The sequence below is a fragment of the Phalaenopsis equestris genome, unplaced genomic scaffold, assembly GCF_001263595.1.
Source record: "Phalaenopsis equestris unplaced genomic scaffold, ASM126359v1 Scaffold000094, whole genome shotgun sequence".
Taxonomy (NCBI): Eukaryota; Viridiplantae; Streptophyta; class Magnoliopsida; order Asparagales; family Orchidaceae; genus Phalaenopsis; species Phalaenopsis equestris.
The window spans coordinates 1079104-1103429 of NW_018164536.1; the positions used below are offsets into that span (position 1 = coordinate 1079104).

The 24326-nt window shown below is 33.6% G+C and overlaps 2 protein-coding genes across 4 annotated transcripts in view; one reads left to right on the top strand and one right to left on the bottom strand.

Annotated features, from left to right (window-relative positions):
• The window catches only part of LOC110020164 (inositol-pentakisphosphate 2-kinase IPK1-like), a 24307-nt gene extending 21644 nt beyond the window's left edge, over positions 1–2663 (top strand). Inside the window, exons 7-8 of the mRNA XM_020718170.1 lie at positions 327–923; positions 2359–2663. Coding sequence (XP_020573829.1) covers positions 327–923; positions 2359–2484 — 723 coding nt within the window. The 3' untranslated portion in view covers positions 2485–2663. The remainder of the gene's footprint in view (positions 1–326; positions 924–2358) is intronic.
• A 6407-nt stretch (positions 2664–9070) lies between these two features.
• On the bottom strand, positions 9071–23781 carry LOC110020307 (phosphatidylinositol/phosphatidylcholine transfer protein SFH8-like). 3 transcript variants are annotated; one of them, XM_020718362.1, is made up of 14 exons: positions 23492–23781; positions 21295–21598; positions 14826–14925; positions 13455–13721; positions 13264–13341; positions 13005–13106; positions 12854–12903; positions 12661–12760; positions 12386–12484; positions 12172–12288; positions 11643–11766; positions 10147–10550; positions 9520–9594; positions 9071–9431 (listed from the first exon to the last, which is right to left on the bottom strand). In XM_020718362.1, the coding sequence occupies exons 1-14, from the start codon at positions 23523–23525 to the stop codon at positions 9417–9419; spliced, it is 1869 nt and encodes a 622-aa protein (XP_020574021.1). In that variant the 5' UTR covers positions 23526–23781; the 3' UTR covers positions 9071–9416. The 3 variants fall into 3 exon arrangements, with proteins under 3 accessions (XP_020574021.1, XP_020574022.1, XP_020574019.1); XM_020718363.1 differs by having other exon boundaries at positions 9408–9434; positions 10147–10547; XM_020718360.1 differs by having other exon boundaries at positions 9408–9434; positions 23492–23780.
• Between the last annotated feature and the right edge of the window lie 545 nt (positions 23782–24326).

Sequence of the window (24326 nt, forward strand, 5' to 3'; positions counted from 1 at the left end):
GAGAGTAGATGTTTTAGATTCGACTTATGTTAAGAATGACAGAGGTAGACCTGGGAAGACTTGGGCTTATTGTATAAAAAATGATCTTAATTTATTAGAACTAAATGAAAATATTACACTAAATAGGATGCAATGGAGAAAAAAGATTCAGGTAGCCGACCCCACGTAGTGGGATTAAGGCTTTGTTATTGTTGTTGTTGTTGTTGTTGTTTAACAAGAACCATGAAATTTCTCTGAATTATTCTAATTTTCCAGATAAGATAGTATCCTGTTTGCATTACGACTAAGGGTTATAAATTGAAACATTTTTTTTTTTTGCATTTCAGATATCACAGCCGAGTGATTACAATCCACTGGATCTGTTCTCGGGATCTATAGAGCAGATAAACAAAGCCTTTGCTGCACTCTTCACAACTCCTTCAAATAACTTCCGAATTTTTCTGAATGGCACTCTCATATTTGGAGACATGGAGGGAGCAGATAGCAATAGAAAAATTGGTGAGATTGGCTCTAGCATTGAAGACCAACTTAAGATACTCATAAATGGAGAATATGGCCTAAGATTAGCTAGCTTCATTGAACTTGTCTCTGAGGCAATTTTCAGATCAGGAGTACTGGACCGACTTCTAGCTGTTCAAAAGCTTGATTTATTTGACATAGAAGGAACCATTCATGTATATTACAATATTATTTCCGAGCCTTGCATGGTATGCAAAAATCTTGGGGACTCTGAATTGCTGCAGAAGTATTCTTGTTTGCATGCTCTATCTTTAGAAGAAAGCGTGAAAATTGTAAGGAATTTTCTAATAGCTGCCACTGCAAAGGACTGTAGTTTAATGATTAGCTTTCGACCTCATGAAGGAAGCGGCTCCTCGTATGACTTTATTCGTCTCGAGTCATCCAAGCAGACCTTCGATTACAAGGTATGTTTCTCCTCCATTTTTTGGAAAAAGCATCCTATATTAAAAAGAATTTGTTGGCTGATATAATTTGTATTTGTTTTATTTTTCATTTTTAAAAATAAATCAACTTGTTTTTAAAAAACAATCAAAACATTTAAAAGAAGTTTTTAGTGTTTTTAAAATAACTATCTCAATCAAATTTATTTTAATTTAAATCAAAATAAATAAATAAAAAATCCTTGATGACCTCTATGTACTCTTAGTTACAGCTAAAGTTTTGAAGTAAAGTCTTAACGATGAATCAGTATGATATGTGCTCATATCAATGCCTAGATATGGAACTATATATTGGGCTAACAGATCTTTCAATTCTTGAAGGGATCGACTAAGTCCTTATCTTTTTGCTTTAGCTATAGATGCTCTTACTCTTACTGGACATTTATAGGATGATATACTTTGGTGTCTGCTTTTGGCTAATGATATCCTTCTTGTGGATAAGATGAGTGAGAGTTTAAGAAAAAAATTTGAATTATGGAGATCAACTTTAGAGTCTAAATGTTTTTGTTTGAGTAGATCTAAAACTGGATACATGAAATGTAATTTTAGTAATAGGTAGATTTTGTGGCGGGGTTGTAACAATGGGTGATCAAGTCATTAAAAGGTGTGAACGTTTTAGATATCTTGAGTCTATTGTTCAATGTGATGCTAATATAGATGGGGATGTTATTAGTTGAATTCAAGTTGGATGGTTGAAGTGGAGGAATGGATCGGGCCTTTTGTACGATAGAAAAGTTCTACTTAAACTTAAAGGGAAATTTTATAAGATGGTGGCGAGACTTCCAATGCTTTATGGTGCAGGAAGTTAGCCTGTAAAAAAGAAGCATTAAATCAAGTGTTGAGATGTGAATGCTTAGGTGGATGAGATGACGATAGAAAAGTTCTGCTTAAACTTAAAGAAAAATTGTATAAGATGGTGGTGAGACTTCCAATGCTTTATGGTGCAGGAAGTTAGCTTGTAAAAAAGAAGCATTAAATTAAGTGTTGAGATGTGAATGCTTAGGTGGATGAGATGTTTTACACGAAGAGTCTGCAAAATGAATATATTTGTGAGAGGGTTGGAGTAGCTCCAATGACGGACAAGATTTGAGAGAGACACCGTAGATGGTTTGGTTACATTAAATGCCGACCAGCTGATGACCCTATTAGGAGAGTAGATATTTTCGATTCGACTTATGCTAAGAAAGGTAGATGTGGACCTAAAAAAAACTTGGGCATAATTTATTAGAATTAAATAAAAATATGACACTCAATAGGGCATAATGGAGAAAAAGGATTAATGTAGCCGATCCCACAGTGGGATAAAATGCTTCTTGTTGTTGTTGTTGGATTTTTCAATTCATGAACCTATTTTTTGACATAAAACTTGAAATCTAACACAACAAGGATTCTTTTGCAGGCCTATTTCATTGACCTTGACGTGAAACCTCTTGATAAAATGGCCCACTACTATAAGTTGGATCAGAAGATAGTTAGATTTTACACTGAAAGTGGGATGCAGACGAATAACGATACATCATCATAGATCTTGCGGATAGCTGAGTTATATTCTAGATTGAAGAAGCTTGAATTGATATGAAACGTGCAGTTCAGCTCTTTATTTATTTATTTATATGTATATAAATATATTTTGTAGTTTTTTTGCATGCTTTTAACATGGTGTATGGTGAAAATTATGGAATGTCTATAGGTTTTAACTTGAAACTTGTTTATTTTTGCGTCGTCATTACTTCTAATCAAAGATGGATTTCTTATTTTTTAAAGAATTATCGGCCGCCCGGCCTGTAAAAAAAGAACTTACAACACACGATTCTTATATATTTGCATATCCCATCTCCACTTTTAAAATTACATAGCATTTTAGTGCTTTAAGTCTATGTATAAAAATGTGTATTTCACTTTTAAAAAGTGATAATAGGACTTGGAGTGTTATGATATGAAAGTTTAGATATGAGATATGTAAATCAAATAGAAAATTATAAAAGCCTACGATTGTTTTATAGTGAACATAACAACTCGAAAGTATTTCCAATACATTGTAATGATAGAACACTGCAAATCTTTTACATTCCATTTCATTTCTAGCAAATCAAACAACCCCTTAGTTTTCAATTTATTTGAAATTCGCTAAATTGAGGCAAATTCCAAATGCATAGTTTTATGTAAAGTTTTGCCGGTTGTTACTGCCTACTAATTCTCGCAATCACCCACTGCTAGTCAATTGCCTGTCACAGTCACCAGTTTTTGTCACCCATCACCACCATCCTAGTAATCAGTTTGTGCGCTGCCGCTCGTTGTTGGCTGTTTACTATCTGTAACCTGCTTGCGTACGACCTCTATTGTCCACCCTCTACTACCTTCGACCCAACTCCCCACCACCTGGCGCTTGCCTACCAATGCCGTCGGCCGCCAAAGGCACTTTTTACCACTAGCCATAGCTAGCCACTTGAAAATAAGCAACAAGTTGCCTAAACCCTATTTTAATATGAAAATCCGACCCTAAACCCTAAATAAGAAAATATGAAGTCTTATATTTATTTTAGATTAAACTAGCAACTCCAAAGTATTTTGAATAAAATTCGTATTTTTACATTATTGTTGACCTCACTATAAGCTCCTCGGCTCGACGATATCTAACATGCTTCCTCTTAGATTAAACTAACAACTCCAAAGTATTTTGAATAAAATACGTATTTTTACATTATTGTTGACCTCACTACAAGCTCCTCGGCTCGACGATATCTAACATGCTTCCTAAAATAAACATTGATAACCACATCATATAAATTGAGATTTAAAGGCCTTGATCATGCTCAAAGTCATCAAAACATAATCTAATTGCAAAATGGACCACCTCATCGAATTCAAAGCATCAAAATTATCTAAGAGGCGGCAGGCAACAATCAAAAATAGCAATTTAAGAAGAAAGGGACAGAGATCGAAGATAACATAACATAAATTGAGATCAAGATGACTCGACCAATGCCAAAACTGTTGATATGACTTCTCAAGTTCTATCCACTTACATATCCAACACCAAAACTTTAATCTTCCATACATGCGACCTTCACTATGTATGAAAATATATATTTTTAATTTTTAAAAATTAAAATGGTGGCATTTTTATATGATATAAAGTATTTGTGCAATATGAATATAAAAGTTAAATTTTTGGTATAACAAGTATAAATACATAAGAATTGGGTGGTATGTATATCAATGGCCCCAGATAATTACATGCCGAGCACAATAAATATTTTTTATTTACAAATCAAGCACTTAGGTGATTTTACGCGTGCCAAGATTAAATCATTGTGAATATGATAAAAATGAAAATATGAGTTGGGATTTTATCATGATGTTTGATATTCGAGTGAGAATTTGAAAATGAAAGAAAGAGGGTGCTTAATTATGTACATAACATTGTTTTGGGTGCTTCTATGTAATCCAATGGCTAGAAAAAAAAAAAAACACTCCAAATCAAATAAAGACCCTATCAAACAAAAAATAACTGTATACGAACATCGCATGCAAAGATGCATGTGTTGTCCGATCCTGACCGTAGATAACGGTGAGCTACGGTCATGATGTATTTTAATTTTTTTAAAAAAAAATTAAATGAGACCCACTGAAATACATACTAACCGTAGATCTACCGTGATCTACGGTTAAAATCGGACACCGCATATGCAATAATTGGAGACGAAACCATCTCCCCATTCGTACTTCTTCCCGAAACCTCACGATACAGTCGCAATTTGATGAGGCCTCGAGGGAATGGCAGTGCACAGGGACCTCGTAAACTCCCATATTTCTCCACTGCCGGCTCTTCCTCCTCCTCGGACCACCGTTCTATGCTTCAACTCTTATGGGCTGAAGCCCCCGAGCCCCCATCTGCTGCTTCTTCCGCAATCGAGACCTGCTCCTCCATGCTCTCGTACAAGCAGCAATTTCTCTCACCCGCTCCTCCCTCAAACCACTCGAGAGTTTTGCCTTCCCGCTCGCACAACTCAATCAAATCTGTCGTTTATAAAGAAGGGGATGTGATGGTTAAGGCGGTTACAAAATGCCATTGATGAGGAGAGATCGGAGGAGGATGTTCATGGTCCATATAAAGTTTCAGTTGAGTTTGATAGATTGAAGAGAATTTTGTTTGCTGTGTGGAAGAATCCAGAAAATTATTTTGTTCATTATCATTTATGTGTTGTGGATGATGCAGGAAACAACTCTCCTATAACATGTGCATGAAAATGAAATGACAAGATGGGTTGACGTTTGAGCCTAAAATGTGGGTTGTTTTTAGAACAATTTTGCCGTACAAGGTGTCATTGTGGATATATTTAAATTAAGAAGCCTGACTTGTAGTTATTTGGCGCACTTCAAATGGAGCTTGATGACATTTGGTCTGGGGAAATGGAAGTGCAGGATGAGATACACTACTTTAGATTATGGCACAAGCCACCCATACACCATTTTTTGGCATGATGAACATACCCGTTCTTGCTTAAATATACCTCTCAATCGGGAGAGGTATTCCTCTGGTTTTGGACTGATAGGACCCTTAACAAACTGAGCTTAAATGAAAGTGGTAAATCTGAAAATGATTAAAATAAGAAAATTGTAAATTTGAAGCAAAAAAATGAACGCATGATCGGACAACAGGGGACTCAGTAGCTCATTGATGAGCACGGACGAAACATATATCGAACTCATTAGTTATAAAATGAGCTTCAATTGTAGGTTCTATATTTGTCTATAATTTAACAAATATAAGAGTACTAATCAAATTAATAAAATTAATATATTTAAGATTACATCGTTACTGATTGCCTGCGTCTTCTATAATCGTTTTATCTTCTAATGCTTATAGTTTCATTAATTTTATTTTATGAAATCATAATTATTTATATGTACACGCAGTCCTCCACGGCCTCTCTGCAACCTAAGAGTTGGTGTTATAAGAAAGAAGGATTTAATAAGGAAATCTTGGTTATCAATGGTGCGCTTTTCCTAGGGAAAATATTTGCGTACGTAAAACGTTTGTAGCGTTGCGTACGTCGGAAGTTATTTAGAGGGTATAAGGATACATCCACGTTATAGTTTCTGTAACCTCACTGTAACTTACATGTACCTATCAGAATTATAGAAACGTGAAACTTATGTACGTCGGAAGCTATTTAGAGGGTATAGAGATACATTGTAACCTCACTGTAACTTATATGTACCTATCAGAATTATAGAAACGTGAAACTTATTTGCAAGTTAAAGATATGTTACAAATAGGTTACAGATAGATTACAAGAGGTTAATATAACCCCTCAGAATAACCTCCACGTAAGACATAGGCATATGTTTTCCGACTTTGATGTACGAAAATATGCTGCCATGGGTGGAGGAGCAGCACCCTGGGCAAGGCCTTTGACCAAAGGAGGGACGTGGACGCCTTCCCTCGGCGAGGCTTCACCTTGGACTGCCTCCCCAGACGAAAGCTGGATCAGATCCCCTACCAGAAGCAAAAATTCACCCTGAGCAACCTCCTCGTCCGGAGGCTGAATCAAAACGAATTCCGGCGGTGGAACTCACGCAGTAGTCACCATTTGCCCCTGCTCTTGGGACTGTAAGTTGAGCCAGGAATTGGCGGAGTGGTACAGAAGCTAAAAGAGCCTCCGAAATACGCCATCCTTTCTGATTCCTAACTTCCAAAAGTGGCAACCCGGATGATTCTCCGATCCCTTCCACCTGTGGCAGCTTCGCTGTCGGCTGTTTAATTGATTTTGACCCTTCGGGCCTGGTCTCTTCGGAAAGCCTTTAGTTTGAGCCGTTTTCCTCCCGTCTCCCGGCCTTCCCTCAGTTAGCTGATCTTCTTCGCCTGCTCTCCTCTTTGGAATCAAGCGAGATCTATCAGGTATTTTTTCATCTCGTCCCTACAAGGACGAGTCCTCAAAGCAGGGCGTCCAAAAGCTCTCATTAGAGCTTCTTCGCTCACTGACATCTTCGTTCACATATATAAATGGAAGGGCAAAAAATTTGGGAAATGGGGAGAAAGCGAGAAATTGCTAATTGAGCTCTATTTATTGAGAAAAGCGAGAGAAAAATTCAGCGAGTATAATTATTGATAATATTTATTACTCTCTATGTAAAGAATTATGTTATTTAATTTTCATATTTTTATGACAGTTGTTTGTTATGATAGTTGTGTGTATCAAAGAAGTGAGAGAATAGATAAACTAATTATCTACATCAGAAATATGACTGCACGAACCTTGAGTAGATCCAATATATGACACAAGGAAAGATGCAGATGTGTGAAGATTCATTATTATGCCGATCGACAGAATCTTTGGCTCACCGAACGAAAGTACTAAACTGAGAAACGCCACAAACCCAACTGACTTCTGGGATTACTAACTAAACCGAGAAACGCCACAAACCCAACTGACTTCTGGGATTAGAAAGATCAACAACAGTACAGAGGGGATTACTTTTATATAGGCTCATCGATCGAAGAAAGGTTGCTGTCAGATTACGGTAATATGCCATTTTCCTAATGGAACGATCATTCCCAAGGACAACAAGCCTTTACAATGAATTTCTTCGTATAAGGAGACTGTAAATTATTCTATCAACTGATGAACTGTTGGCCTATCAAATGATTTATAAATGATGGTAACATTTCTATTAAATGAGAGAAAATCATGTAATTTACTATATCCTACTTATGATTTATAAATAGAAGAGTTATTTTCATGAAAATGGACTATTGGATATACTCTCAGAAATTTAGTATTATTTGCATCTCATTCTTTTACTTTCTTTCCTCTCATTTGACCAACATTTTATTTTTTGGGTGTGATCCGTACCACCTGACATTTTGAGGCCCAATAATCATAAATATATTTTAAACTTTTATTATCTTACCTTACAATTTATAGTTGTAAGAATGATTTTTTAAGTGGCATTTACATATATACCACAATCTTCTGAATTTACATATGTAATATTTAAATTATCATATTTACATTTATAACACAAAAATTTAAGTACACATCAGAAGTGAAATACATAGTTTTGTGCATAGATTGAGGACACCAAAGTATTATAATGTAAGTTTTTTTTTTCTTTACATTGCTATGTATAAAACTAACACATATAATTTTCTTAAACCATTAGTCCGATGCATTTATGTGTGCCATAGTCAAAAAATCATTAAAAATTTGATAAAATTGAAAAATATTGGTTGAATTTTTTTTTTCTGAATTTTTTATATTTTAGAGAAAATTTGAAAAATCGACGCTAGATTTATAAATAGCAATGTTTTGATGCTTTGCATGTAATTTCCCCTTTTTTTTAAGTTAATGTTTATAACACCAAAATTAAAAATTCAAAGGCATAAACACCATAAAATTTCAATATAAAATGCTCTTAAGCAAATCTATTTTCTTATAAATTTTGAATTACAGATGTAAGTTAATGTTTATAATAGGGCTGTCAAAAAAGCTCGTTGTTCGCGAACTATAACACCAAAATTAAAAATTCACAGGCATAAACACCATAAAATTTCAATATAAATGCTCTTAAACAAATCTATTTTCTTATAAATTTTGAATTACAGATGATATGATTTCAATTTTTATTTTCTTGATCCATCCGTTACAATTTTCAAACTCAATATTATACCGTTAAATTTAGGGTCTGTATGACGCAGCTGTTGATTATTTATAATCTGCTGATAAACAAATTATTCTGATAATTTGATAATCTGCAGATTATCAGAATAAACTGACTTGTTGTTTGGGGGAGCTTTTTTAGAGTTACCGAAGTTTAAAGTTACCATATCACACGAATAAATCTATTTTATTTCAATAATTACAAATAAACTATGAAGAAAGAAAAAGAAAAAAAAAAAGCATGTTGTGCTTTTTGAAAAATTTGAAATTTACTGGAAAAAAAAAGGAATTTTGTTTTGCAAATTTTGACTTATGTGCCATTTATGGGCTTGAAGTGCATATTTTGACGTTTTAATGCAACTGCAGAATCAACAAAAAATATAGTTTTGCTCGGTTAACGAATGACAGATTAATAATACAATTTGCAAGTGAAAATAAGGCCAGGAAAACAATAAAAATATTGCCAATTCGTTACAGAGGTTCTATCTGCCTAATTCACATCTTATATGGCAACATTACAGTAATAATAAGCATAATTTACTTTCATTATTTAATACATCAAAAGAGATATTTGCAGGCATATACAAAACAGCAAAAGCTGATAAATTAAGATCATATTTCCGGAGCCATTATGCAAAAGCATATAGACCCGTAAACCTCTACAAGATTCATATGTACAAAAGTAATACATTACTTAATCATGGTATGAGCAAGAGTGTCCTTTGCAATTTTTTGTCCCCCTCTACAAGACCCATATTTTGTTCCTCTATGCGAATTTTTGTTTTTTTTTTCAGAAACAGAACTTCTTCTGGAGTTGCAAATATAAAATAATTCAGAAGGGTAAAACAGAAGAAACCACCATTAAGAAGGAGATAAAAAGGGTTGATTCTTACCCTATAATTTCTCTCTCGTTGCCGGTCGATGTATGCAAGCAGTTCCTCCTGCCTTATAAGAGCTTCATGCAAAGTCTGTTTAACAATTAGACATAATTGCATGAGTGTTTAAGTGGCAACCATAGAGATGATGAACATGAAGCTATTGCAACTTGAATACAAGCTCAAGATGGATGATTCAAAATACTGAAATATGTAATTGAAGATATGCTTCGTGCTGCCTGAGAAACCTCAAACTTGATATCGATTCCTTGCAAAATCGACGAGTATATATGGTGTGGTTTTAATGAGTAAATAGTAACCTAACTGTCAAAGATGACGAAGGCATTAAGAAAACTTAAATATTTGAACAAACTATATTTAATGTTTAGGGTTTAATTATAATTAAGTTTTTTCACTCGCTCTTAGCATTTTTAATAACATATATTGTTTAATATAGAATAGAACTAGAAGTACTGTTTTTAATAAATAACTAGCTATATGAATAACAATCCTGGTTATCACTTCGCCAGTAAATAACTATTTAGAAAAGAAGGATAAAGGCCAAAGTAGAAAGATTTGCTGTCTCTCTATCGAAATCCTAACAAGAACAGCTAAAACCATCGAAAATAGAAGCATATAAAATACCTTCTTGGTGGCAATAAGCTCAGCTTCTAATGCATCCACACGACGGACAGCAGCAGTAAGCAATTCTTCTTTCTCATAAGGCACCTCAGATGGTTTTGCCTGAAGTATCTCAACGTTTTCTTCAAGTTTCCCAAGTCTCCCCACAACAGAAGAAAACAGCTCGGTTTCTGTGAATGCAGAAGTTGGCGGACTACGATTTTCCCGCTTTTTAGCAGGACCTAATGTAGAAGGGAGACTGAAGTAGCTAGCCTCTAAAGTATAATGTGGAAATTTTGTGGTCAAATTGTTGATGACTGAACGAATTATACTAAAAGCCATCAAGTTGAAAGCCTCAAGCATTGCCGTGATTTGAGCTCTAATACCACGAAGCTTAGGGGTATCATCTGAGGGAGGAAAGCCGTCTGCTGTTGGAGTAAAATGACATGTTCAGCCAATAATCATCAATGTCTAAAATAAAATATGCAATGAGCAGCATGGTTGTTAATTAAATCCAAAAAATAGACAACGATATTGGGGAAAATAATTGAGAAAACTGAGAAAAAATCTTGGTCTCCCAAAACATTTTGAGAAAAACAAGTAATGACAAACACATTAAATTCAAGGTAAAAATTGTTCCCATACAACCCATTTCTGGTTATGTTGTAAAGCTATAAATAACCAAACAGACATCAATGATAGATCAAATTTAGATTCACAATCTTTCAGGGTTATTTAGTAAGGTGTTCTTTCAGCCACAAAGCAATTGTAAAAGTTGCATTATTTAACACAGGGCTATATATAGCAGTTTCACTGCCGACGCTGAATAATTAGTATAAGGTTGATGATGATGATGATGATGGTCGCAGCAACTTCACATTTAATTCAAGTCACAACAACAGAGTAATAAACTCCTTAAAACTAGAAAAAAATTAAGCAAATTGACATAACAGTTGATTTAATGCAGGTAATTTTTTTTTGTGCTTCACAAGGTTTAAAAAACCATTAGTTAATAACGTATGAAGCAAACAAAAAAAAAAAAAAAGAATTTGTATGCAAATTAAAAAAAAAAAATACATTGGTCTTAAGTACCTTCCACGATATCACATTCACTCCAACGGAATTTTAAAATGGACTCAAAAGATAATTTTGGATTTTGAAATGTTTATATCAGTTAACAGGTGTATTATGACATCTAGCATATGTTTGCTTACAATTGATTGAACATAAACAAAGAGAAACCTAGTAGTAATACCGTTGCAGCGAATACAGTGGAGATTATGGAGTATGTGTAGTAGTTTGATGTTGCTGAACATAAGAATGAACAACAAACTTCAATTCCATACATGTTTCTTGCTAAGGCTCTTGAGGAAAGAATTAAAAAATGAGTATTCATATAAAGAGGAAAATAAGAAGTTATTCCATTTATTTTTATGTGCAGTTTTTTAGGACAATGATAGGATGCAGTAGCTTGGTTGAATAAAAGGTTCATCTATGTAGATTAATTGAAGCTTCCAAACCTGTTGAGGAAGCTTCAGAAATTTTATTCTTCCATTGTGCATCCACGGTCTTGTCAACCATAGGTACGTAACCATCACAATCGGAAAAGACCGCCGAATGCATTGTTTTCCCAGCTGTTTTAGCCTATATAAATGCAAGGAGTTCAAGAAACTGCAGGTATTAGAATCTGAAAAAATAAATAAAAAAAAGAAAATCCCAACAACAGTGAAACTCCAAGTGTAAAATAGGGCTAGGATGTCAACTCCTATACGAACAAGATCACTTCTTTAATAGTTTCAGTAGTATGTCAGGTCTAACTCATTATTATATGCTAAACATAGCCTATACTTTCAAAGTGCATAAGAATAGATCCAACAGAAATTCCAGCCATTTGCCGTCATCAAAACCACCGGTAAAATTGTTTTCACAAAAATTACATGCTAAATCATTCCTAATATTTCAGAACTGTAAGTATGTTATGGTACAATGGGGAGAAGAAAACTAAATCACAGGAATCATAAAATTTCCATATATAAAAAGAAGCCTTGCCTCTTCATGGACAGACGTCAACTGAGAATTAGAAATGTAACCACCAGTAACTTTTGGAGAATTCATGTCTTCAACTTCAGACCCAGACTCAGCTGTAGACACATCACCACCCTTCATCTAGCCCAAAAATACAAGCAAATTTAAGAACTTTTTAAGACTTTACAAAGATGAAAATTTCATCTAAATATTCAAGATAAGAGCAATTATGCATTACCAAAGAGCAATGTGGATTTGAGTAAGCAATAATCTTCCCTTCATTGTTTGAGACGGTAACAATTTGCCTAACACAATGTACTTCTCCACTAAGGACCATCTACATAACTAAAAGAAATTAGATTCCAGACTATAATAATAACATAAAAAGTAAAGAGTTCTATAAGCAAACACAAACCTTCATCATGTAAGGGTCTTTCCATGGACCCTTATCAGAAAGATTCCAGACTATAATAATAACATAAAAAGCAAAGAGTTCTATAAGCAAACACAAACCTTCATTATGTAAGGGTCTTTCCATGGACCCTTATCAGATTTCATGCATCCACCTTGATCAGCACAGGTACAAGAACCACCAAGAAAGTCAGGTAATTCACTGTGAAATTAAGGAACAAAAAGTTAAGCAGATGCCAAAAACACTAAATAAAGCTATTTTCAATATTACCAAATAATAATGAAAATTGACTACCTAGAATCAATTACATCAAGAAGCCTATTCTGATACTTGGTTCCAAGAACCTGTAAATATATATATTTATGAGTCGTTTTTATCACACATTCCTTTTATATATCAAAGAAATATAAATTGAGATAAAAAGTATATGTCAAAGTACACGCACATGAATTTTTGAAGTTGTTTTCGGATCAAGGAAAGACTTCACTGTGTTCCACAGTAATTTAAAACCTGGACCAGCATTGATGATAAACATTTGATGTAAAGTCTGCAAAAAAATTTCAATCCATACAGTCCTACTCAAGATGATTGTCTGTTGAGGTTTGAGATAAATTTAGTTTAATTTAAAAAATAATGACAAATACTAAACACGATAACTAAAGTAGAAAAGATAAAGCTTTGAGATGTGAGGAAAAGACACTTACCTCTGGATAGTTGTCGTTATCAATTTTCTGCAACCGTGTAATTAACTCCCGAGCATTCTTAGAAAAATTTTTTAAGCCCTACAATCCAAATGTGCAGTCATGAAATATGCAGGCACGTATAGAGTTGTGGTATTTTATGGACAATGTATTCATCATCTGTTAAGACTGCAGTAAATGAGCTTTAAATATACCACGTCTTGAACATCAATTATGGCTGTGCTTGAGTCAATATGCCTTTTTGCAGCAATTGAGCATGCTGGAAATTTGACCTGGAAACATCTTTCAAACTCCTGAACATGATATTTTACATATCGATCCATAGTTGTCACTTGCAAAACTTTGTTGGGATCGAGTTTTCCTAATATTTCAATGTAAACAGGCCTTCCCTGCTTATCGACACCATGATAGCCCTGTGGATAGTACTTCAGGACTTGATCTATCTCAGTATACTCAAAATCCTAATAAACCATATACTGCAGTTAGGATTTGATCAGCTCATGTTAACAAGTTAGGTTCCAAAAATAAATTAATAAAAAAATAAAATAATTTAAAAATGAATAAACTGAAACTTTCATCAAGGAGCATAATAGTGCTTAATGTTAAGTTTTTCTAATGAAGTAATGGCAAACAGTCCATGAACTCAATAAAGACTGATAGTGGAAAGCAAAGAAACAAAAAAGGAAAGATACAAAAGAATGATCCCTCTATAAATGAATGTACCGACACCGTACTTGGCCTGGTAGATGGTGTGGGAAGATCACAAGAGGGGCTAGGTAAATTGTAAGATGAGAAATGAGGGTGAAAAGATGACGGCTGCTAAGAAATCGGTGCACTCAACGGCTGTACAACAGTCGACAAAACCCAAAAGTGTCTTATATTAGTCCAAAACAAATATTTAATTGCTCCCAAACAAAAAAACCTAATACTAGTGCTATTAGAAAAGAAAAGAGGCTAAAGGCCACAGCCGTAGGTGGCTGGAGCATGTGAACCCGTCAGCAATTAAACCAGAGTTTCCTATTCACTGGAGTCCTGACCGCAACAGCGTCCCTCGTCAGTACCTCCCAGAAAACATCAAGATAACGTGATAACAAGTTTAATGGGTGTAACCTTCATCCAATGTTAGAAGGAGACTTGTATGCAATCCTACCCCTACATTGCAGAGACTTTATTTGCAAGCTGAAAAAAATTTGAATGATCACAACAACCTGATGAAATAGCAATTCTACTAAAGCAAGGCAAAAAAATATATATATATATATATTGAACAGGCAGAAAAAGAAAATTAAAAATTCTCTAGAAGAATCTGAAATATTAGATATTGTCTTAGCCAATATCACAAAACTTATTGATTCTGGCAAAAGAAGCTGCGTATTATGATGATGAAACCTGAACTCACATCCATCAATGGAAAATAATATTGTTCAACTACTCTTAATAAAACTTGAGATAGATTCTCAATATTCCTTAAAATTAAACCTACTGAACAAGCATTGAATGATAGCCTTGTTCAATTAAAGCAGCAGCCGAGAAGCACTTTAATAACCAAGCAATTTTTAAATTACCTCCAAAATAGTATCAACATGGAATTCCTTCCTCCACTGAATCATGTCAGCCCACATGTGTTTTGCTTTCTCCATATCAAATTTCCTTGCCTTTAGAAATCTGTAAAAGGAAGCCAGAAATATTTACATAACCATAATCTCCGAAAAAAAATATTATTACTTTGCTATGATTATCAAGAAGTAATAAGCAAACAATTTCAAAATCATTTCAGAGGAAGGTTTTTGTATAATTCAAACAAGATAAACTGGCAGAGGTGTTTCCAAAGAGTAAACTAGAGGAAATAATTTAACATATGGTTCTCTCAAGAAACACCGAAATTAAAGCATGCATTACTTTGTTACTTCACAAAAGAAACATTAAATAGTAATGCAAAGGCACAACTGGAGTTTTAGCTGACAATTAAGCAAGTTCTCATTATATAAGAATATTTTATCTGTTTATGTCATTCTCAAGGATTATAGAGATTACCAGAGAAATGTTCAAAAGAATGATTAAGATATCTAAAATACCATGGAAAACATCTAACAACAAATTTAGGCGTTTAAATGCTACTTGTCTTAGTTACAAATCTGCATTGAAGACTCCACAGCTTCATTGACGCCCAATAAAGCAGGATATCTAGGGGAAGACAAGGATTTGACTTTTAAAGGAGGGATTTGAGAATCGCACTAAAGAGGTCTATTACCTTCACACTAATAGTTCATGGAATCATTCCCAACGTTGCCAAAAATCTAACCCTTTTTAAGGTTTGCCATTGGAAGATGTAAATGCAGATCATTTCATTAATTCATCGATTCACATTAAAAATTACAATGTTTTTATAGAACTTAAGACTCAAATGTCATATATTTAGATTGCATATAAAATTAATCGCCAACATAGAAAAAAAGGGTGAAAATTTGAACCGAGCCGAAAACTAAGGGTGTATTTGGTTGGGAGGAATTGAAGTGAATGCAAAAGGCATTTACTTTACAGTTTTATAATGAGTGTCTGGTTCTAATATAATTAATAGTGAATATGATTTGTACATTTGATTTATAGCCAAACTCTCAACATTAATGCATATACCTAAAATGAAATTTAGCAAGTTTAAAAAAGGTTTAAGAATTTCCATGAAGAATTTTTATTGATCTATCAATCAATTAAAGGTAAATCTGATAACTTCTCTCTGGCTTGAGCTCTCTACATGTTGTTTTAGCATGCTTTCACTTTATTTATTTATTCTTCTCTGGACAGTGCAGGTGTTATTCTCTGTTTTATGTTTGATGTAACGATCTATAGATTAGCTATTTTGGAACAGTTATTATGCCTTGTCCAATTATTTTGATTTTTAGACTGTAGTAGAAAGCAAACAATTAAGAATCAGTGGACAAAAAGCAAAAAGAGCACATAATAGCAACTGTGCTCTAATGCACCATACTAAAATGTTGTTTAGCAACAGTACTGAGACCTTAGACAAGTGGCTTTTAGACCGACTAAGTGAATTTTGACACAAGAAGAGAAGGAAGAGGAAGATTTCCAACTGAATTCATTACTAAAATTATAGTCATTAAACATGCAATTACACAAGCAAAAAAATCTAAACAAATCCAACACACTCCACAAAAAGAGAAAAACCAATTTAAAATAATAAATTAGATAACTTAAATTTTAATAATAATTTCCGCAGAAATATCCTAAATCCACTGAATTACATATTCAAACACAGCTATTGAAAATAAGTTTAAAATTCATCTTTATATTTTTGTAATAAATAAATTGATCTAATAATCAAGTTCCTGGAGCCTTGTTCTTTGTTATATGATGCCAAATTGATGATTTGAGCATGCCTATTGATGGATAATGAAATACTCTTCGAACTCGATAGTGTTATAAGAGAATCACTATTGTTGAAAGTTTTTATGGAGAAACCAAACATGGAAAAAGACAAAAATGGTTCCTAGACTATTTCCATAAGATCATTTTAATCCCATCTATCTATTATGTTCAATTTAGTCCATTGACTTCACAAGTATAATTCAAAATGGTCATTCTATTGAATCATTTTGAATCATATTTGAGTCAAGGGACTATTTTGGATTAGATTTGAAGAGTCAAGAGATTAAATGAGACGCATTAGATAGTCTGGCACTAAATGTAGTCCATGGACCATTTAAACAATTTTTTTCAAAATCAAGCTTATAAAACTTCAATGAATACAAATATCATAATCGCTTCATGACTTGGTGCTCAAATTATTGAGATGTTTCTTTTTATTTTCAAATTTGAATTGAATGATTAGATTGATTAATTGTTTCAAAATTTGATGCCAAATTACAGGCCCCCCTTGTTGAAGGATTTCCTTCTTTGATTTTCAGCCTCCAACTATTCCACTTGGCAGTGTCTATCAACCAATCTTTTAGGAAGATTTTAAGATATTTTATAAATTTCTTTTGAGGACTTCCTAGTTTATGTAACTTAGATAACATTTCATAGTTAGGAGCGTCCTACAAACATTCAAACCTGTAAATTAGGTTTACTACTTGGTTTGACTTAATTCTGCAATGATATCTTCTCTTCCAGGTTTGCTAAATATCGACCAAGCACTGATTTGACATTATTTTTTATCTGAATTGGACAAAGGGTGGCCCTTCAAGCTCATTTTTTAAAGGTGGCTTTCTGCTAGTAGCAACTTTTGCCTCGCTCATATTTTGTAAGTAAATTTTTTTATTATCTTTTGTTTAACATAGACAGACAAATATACACTATTTTGCCTGTGTACACGGCCTTGATCACTCCTTGATCGTCTCAAGTTCAGTGGAGTCAGTCTTGTTGATTGAGTTTTGGCGCATTGACAAATTTGGCAACAAGTCGGAGATAGGACATATTCCATGCTCCCAATTAGCTTCTACATGGCTGTTCCTTCTTCAAAGGGTCGACTAACATTGAAAAGAATTTATAGCCTACATTAATAATACTATCTGCTAACCCTAATATTATTAAATCTATCACCAACACACCATAATATTTCGTCAATAAAAAAAGCTTTCTTTTATTTTTGATCAAATCTTAATAAGGTTGCTAACCTACCATGAAAGTATGGTTTTCCGAAGAAAATTTAGCAAATCTCAATTAGAGCCGCCTCACATTATCTTATCTATGGAGTTATTACCGGTTGCAAACTTAGTAAGTTGGCGATCAATCTCCATTTCCAACTTTTTTAGTCCAGCCTAAAGGGTAAAGATTGGTATACTGCCTAATCTTAATTCATGTACCAAGTGTCAATGATGATGCATATTACATTTTGCTTGATCAATATCCTTATGATAAATAATCCTTCTCATGTGTCATTGTTGAAGGAAGCCTTTGCTGCTATAATCTCCAACATTGCCATCAAATATTGATAACTAAGTCAGCTGGAAATCATTTTAAACATTTAAGTAGATTAATACATGCAACAACAAAAGTTTTTATCGACATCAATCTTTATGCATGATAAGATATACTTTGTGAAATTTAATGAAAAGATTCTTTTATTTTTAACTTCGAGGAAAACTTCTATAAATGAGATTTTCCTTTAGAAGATTATCAACAATTATCTTGAAGTTAATCTTTGTTTTCCATGAATCTTCTTTAAGTTCTTTCATGAATCTACATGCTTTATTCAAAAGATATTTGAGACAGTTATAGTTATTTGTAAATGCGGTTCAAAAGCTATTGTGAAGAAATCAATTTTTAAAAAGCTAACATGAAATTATGAATATTTTTTACAAAAAAAAAAACAGACAGCAATTTTCTTACAACTACCACATTTTAACAAAATTTGCAGTAAAAGCAGCTTCTCACCACTAAAATTTCTAGAAAATAGGTAGCCAAATAGAGTTATGATGGAGGCTTGAAACACAATGAAGATAGAAATTTGCCCCAAACAAAGTCTTAATCTTCTATTTTTACTACAAAAAATTCTGTTTCAACATGTAAATATTTCCCTAAGTTTTATAAAATTTATTGCTTTGTACTATTGAATAGAAAACAATGATTTTTATATAATTTTAGCTTCAAGCTAGTCCTTCTATTCAACATTCATCAAAGTAAAATATTTATTTTGTGATTTAAATATCTTTCACATGCATCTGACAAGAAAAAGAATATAAACATATTCAAAACTTTATGTTAAAATGTAGATTGATGATGATTAAGAAGGATTCAATGTAGAAATGAGCAGAATTGGTAGAGTTGCCCTAAAAAAAACAATTCACTACATAGTTATATGATTTTTTAGACAACTCCTGAAAAGAAGCACCATATCTTTTAGAGTTTTGTTGATGGTGAAAACAATTTAAGAACTCATTCATCTATGATAATTAAAACACAATGAAAATAAGCTTTATATAAAATTGACGAGTCAAACAAATATGCTGAATGCTCGAATATATAGATTAGTCTCGCAACTCTAAACCAAACTCTATCGCTGCTCCTTTTGCATTTTGTCATGCTTGTGTGAGCTCTCTCATACTTCTTGCACTTGTTACTGTCAAGAGCTCATTGTTGTGCATGTTGGTGCACTCTTTTACAGTCTTGCACTCGAGCTACATGCTAGTGTTTCTTACGTGCTTGCAACATGACATTCATGCTTGAGAGCTCACCTATCCTGCACATAATTAAGTTTGTTTGCAAGCATTCATCCTCGTTCTCTTTGGAAGCATAAATTGTTCTTTGGAATCCATTACTTTTAGTCCATTGACTGCTCCACAGGCTCAATTGCATCGTAAACTCTCTCAAAGTTATTCCCTCTCGTAGGGCTTCCCACTCCATGAGATATTCCTTGTTTTGCTATCTTTAGTCATTTGCTAAGGCTATTAAGAAAGAAAGAGTCATCGGCATACCCCCAACTCCTCACATTTCCACATTCATTTCAAACAAGGGCCTAAATATACTCATCACAAGTAACCTTCATCATTTTAAAGCAAATCAGCTCATCATGTTTGATGAGAAGCTTAAGTTTGATTTGCACCTTTTCCTTGTAGGTAAAATTTCCTAGGGTTGTCCTAATGTGGAGGTTATTTGCATATTTACTCCTGATCTATGTTATAATATGGAGGAATTTTCTCTCGAAGGGAAAAGCATTTGGATGGGTTCCAATTATGTATGCTCAAAGTGAACACTTATTTTGATTATTTTGTGGAATATCATATCACCCATATTTGGATTATTTTTCACAACTACAAATTCTCTATTTTAACCAATCCATGTTTTTTTAACTCTCTTCATTTAGTTTTAGGCAAAAGGCGGAGGTTGCTACTGCTAGGCTTTCTAGGCTATTATAAGCTACAATTTCTATTGAATTGGATAATTCTTCTCCGCTTGAAAAAGAAAATTGGATTGGCTCTAAATTTAATGATTACTATAAGGTTAAATTTGAAAAGGCATTTCTCTCCCAAAATATTTTTCAACTTCTCAGAATGTCTCATAACACGCTAAAAAATAGAATAATCATGGCTACGAGATCCTTAATTTGATAAAAAGCATATATTATAATGCTATGTTGGCAGTTCTATCCACTTTTGATATGATTTGTATTCAAAACTTAAAAACTAGCTTTGAATTCTGCTTTGGTATTAGAACCATCTTGAGTTGCTAGCATGCCTACTCACATATTAAATGACCATGTACCTCTTGGGCTTCTTGATTATAATGTTTGTCTTGATGTTGGAGATATGGGTTATCGAAACTCTTTTTCTACTGTTGCTGATGTTAACATTTCTGGCAAAGATAAGCTTGTGGGCAAAAAAATTTAAATTCCATATACTTGAAAAAAAAGAAATACCAAAAAAGCATATTGTCATAAGCTTGAAATTAGATAGCTTTAATGGTGCTCCTGGGTTTCTCTCTCTTGTTTTTTGGCATTGTTGATATATTCTTTTATTAGTTATTTTATTTTTTTACAATTTTATTTAACAATGCTTTGCTAGTGTTTCATGTTGTACTCTTTTGATTAAATGATAATAAATCTTGTTTGCTTTAAAAATTAAAAAAGCTTATCATTACATATAAAAAAAATCAAGTAAGCTTTAACTTAAAAAAATAAACAAGGGAAACATTAATTTGACATGTTTCTATAATAACCACAAGAGCAACACCCAGGCCATCCACCATGATCGTGGTGTTCATAAAATGGCACTACACAACCATGAAGATGACATAATACATACCAATAATGCACATCATATATTCTTCTTCATCACTCACAAAATAGGTGCATAATCATAAATTCCCCTTCTTAATAGCCGTTTGAATCATCCTAATTAAACACTTCCCTTCTTTTCCATTTGCATTGAAGGAATTAAAAATACTTACCTTTTCACCAAAGAAACAAATGATTCATGAATTGGATAGCTTTCTACTCATACAAAATCACATGCTTGAGAGGGATAGCATTTCATGGGACAAAAAAATAACCATGGCTGGAAAATGAGGATTACCCATTACCTTAACATCATATAATAATCGTCGAGCTTTGTAGGTAAAAGCTCATCCATGATCAATGATTGACGAAAGGCATCAACTGCTTGTAGTTCTTCAATGTCCCTCACGTCTTCAATTGAACCAAGGACCTGGTTGTCGCTATTCTTCTTACTGCTGCTTTTTCTTCTCAATGAATGTCGAAACCTAGTTGATGCACTTAGTGCCCTTTTCTTCAAGGATCCCATCTTTGTCCTCCTATCATCTTCTGAGTTCTCCAAATTGGGCTTCCTCTCTTTTCTTTCATCAAGACTAGAAACTCCCTCAAAACCTGCAATGTATTTAAGAAATTAATTGAATGAAAAAAAATTCGTGAACATATCATTGACAATATCTTTATATTCTTTGTTTAGAAAAGGAGAGAACGGTTAATCAAAATGAATATACTAAAGTTATAGAATAAAAGCCAGTTACACCCTTGAAAAATCATGTAATTAATAATTCTATCACTAAATGAACTCACATAAATTCTATTGCAACCTAGGTGTACTTTCTATGATGCTTTAGTTATAGAACATTCATGTATTTAGTTATTCAACAAACAACTCACACATCCAATATCCATAACTTATTCCAATTAAGGGTACAAATTTGAAGCCATGATTTTTCTAAAGAAAGACAAAGTAAGCTTCTCAAGTAAACATGAAAGATTTAGGTGAAATTTATAGAAAAAAATAGAATCTTTATTACATGAGATCTCTTTATATCCTTCAAGAGACCAAGGTCAATAGAATTAAATAGATTCAACAATGCAGTTAATGTCCATAGAAAAAATTGTGTGACAGATCAAACTATTAACTATAGATATATTGTTTGTTTTGGCATAATGACTGCACAATTTTGTTCCCTTGGTGTAACTTTCTAGAGAATCACCTATCTCAAATGTGCTAGCAAACAAGCATACTTAACTTTATTGTGCTTTAAAAAATTTAACCATTACACTAAAATGCATCTCAATGTTTACGAGTTTAGCTTAATTCTACTTGAAATATTTCACAGTCTCTCATACATAAGTAACAAATGTCCTCCTTAGTATCCTAACAATAAAACCTAGAATCACATACCAAATAGGATTTTAGAGATTAAAGGGATAAGTCCAATCATATAGCACTTTGTCCTGATGATGGGTTCAAGAGGTGACACCCTTGATATAGTTTTTTGACTACATGAAACTAAGTTCTTATATTCTTGCTGGTGTATTACTTAGCTACCATTTGTAACAACCTGTACTCTCACCATTGAGATATTGTCATATTTAACCTAATGGTCTCACAATTTTGTGCTTGTGGTGTAACCTCATAAAGGTTGCCCATTCAGAAGTGCACTTGCACGAGCATGCATAACTTCGGAGTTCCAGGGAAATTTCAACCGTTGCTCTAAAAAAGTTCTCGATGTTAGAATTCAGCTTCCTTTAAGATGTTTTGAAAACAGAAACCTCATGAAATCGAAGCTCTGTATCCCCTTCTACATACCAGAAGTCATATACTTCTATTAAGATGAAGCAGGCTTTTATATATTCCTAAATGCCTTCTGCAATAACATTTACTAACACTAGAAACCATATAATTCATCTTTCACTTAAAAAAAGCAAGGTTTAACTCGCCATACTATCAAGTTATTCTAAGTCCAAGAAAAGCAAACTAATTTCCAGAAGTTTTTTTCTTGCAAATAGCCATACATTTTAAAAAAAAAAACGTCATAAATAATCAAAATAGACCTGTGAACTAATTTGACAAAGAAGTTAATTAATGCAAAAGAACAAAGCATTAAAATCATCTAGAACGCCAGCTCATACAAGCTGCCAAATGCTGAAAAGTAAATCATAATTAAAGTGCGTAGCAGTAAAATTCCAAACATGAGGTGCCAAAAAAATCAACACGCAATAGCCTCATAACCAGAAAACATTTATTCGGATTCCTCTCCAAATTCCAACTATAATCAGACCAAATAGAAATGATAAAAAAAAAGACAAAAATCATCAAAATAAGCCATAAAAATCACTTCGAAATAGAACATCAAATTTCCAATAACAGGTCAAATCAAATCTTCCCCATAATTACAGAGCAGACAAAATACAGAGTAAAATGCTCGTTTCCAACTCAAAGAAAGACCCAAAGCTTCTCCTAAACAAGAAAAAGGTATATGAAGAGAAGAAGTAACCGACATGGCCTTGCGAAGCGATCAAACGACCCAGACATCTTCCTTCAATGAAACGGCTGACGGTCAAACTGAGCTGTGAATTGAAAAGTAAAATAATCCCAAGAAGAAGAAACTCCGCCCCGTAAAACACAATCTAGGGCAAGAAAAGCAACAATAAAAACCCTAGAAACTGCCTTCTCTGACTAAAAAAAACGTTATGTGAGAGCTGAGGAAAGAAAGAGAATCGAGAGGGAAGAGCTGGATATAACAATTAACTGCCGCGCGGGCCTGAAACCAATTTAGCGAAGACTACTACTGTGGAGACGAGACGTGGCCTTAATAGGATTGCCATTTGCCACCATACATTTTGTATATTTACATAAAATAATAGATAAGGGATAAAATAAATAAAATGTCTTAATCATGAAAAAAATTTATTTTTAAGTGATGTTATTGCATTGATTTATAAGTTGAATTTTGGGTTGAGGTCATATAAATATTATGTACGTATATTAGATCCAAATCTGACCTTTTGGTCTTGCTGAAGAGATAGAGCCGGATTCTGATGGAGAAGAAAGAGAGCGAGGGTTGGTCTGTCGGGAGGCAAATTGGGGTTGTCTCCGGGCTCGTCGGCCCATCTATTTCACACGAACTTGAGTTACAATTGAGGTAGAATGGGAGCAAGCTTGTTACACGAGGGCAAAGAGAGAGAAAGCCTCTAAGGACCTCTTACATGCCAAAGGGGACCTCTATTTATAGAGAAAATAAGAGGAGGAAAGGAAAGTACAATACGTCTTTGTTATAAAGGAGGTCGAGAGGGGGTAATTTGGAATTTCTCCTGCTCGAACCGGTCCTTCTAT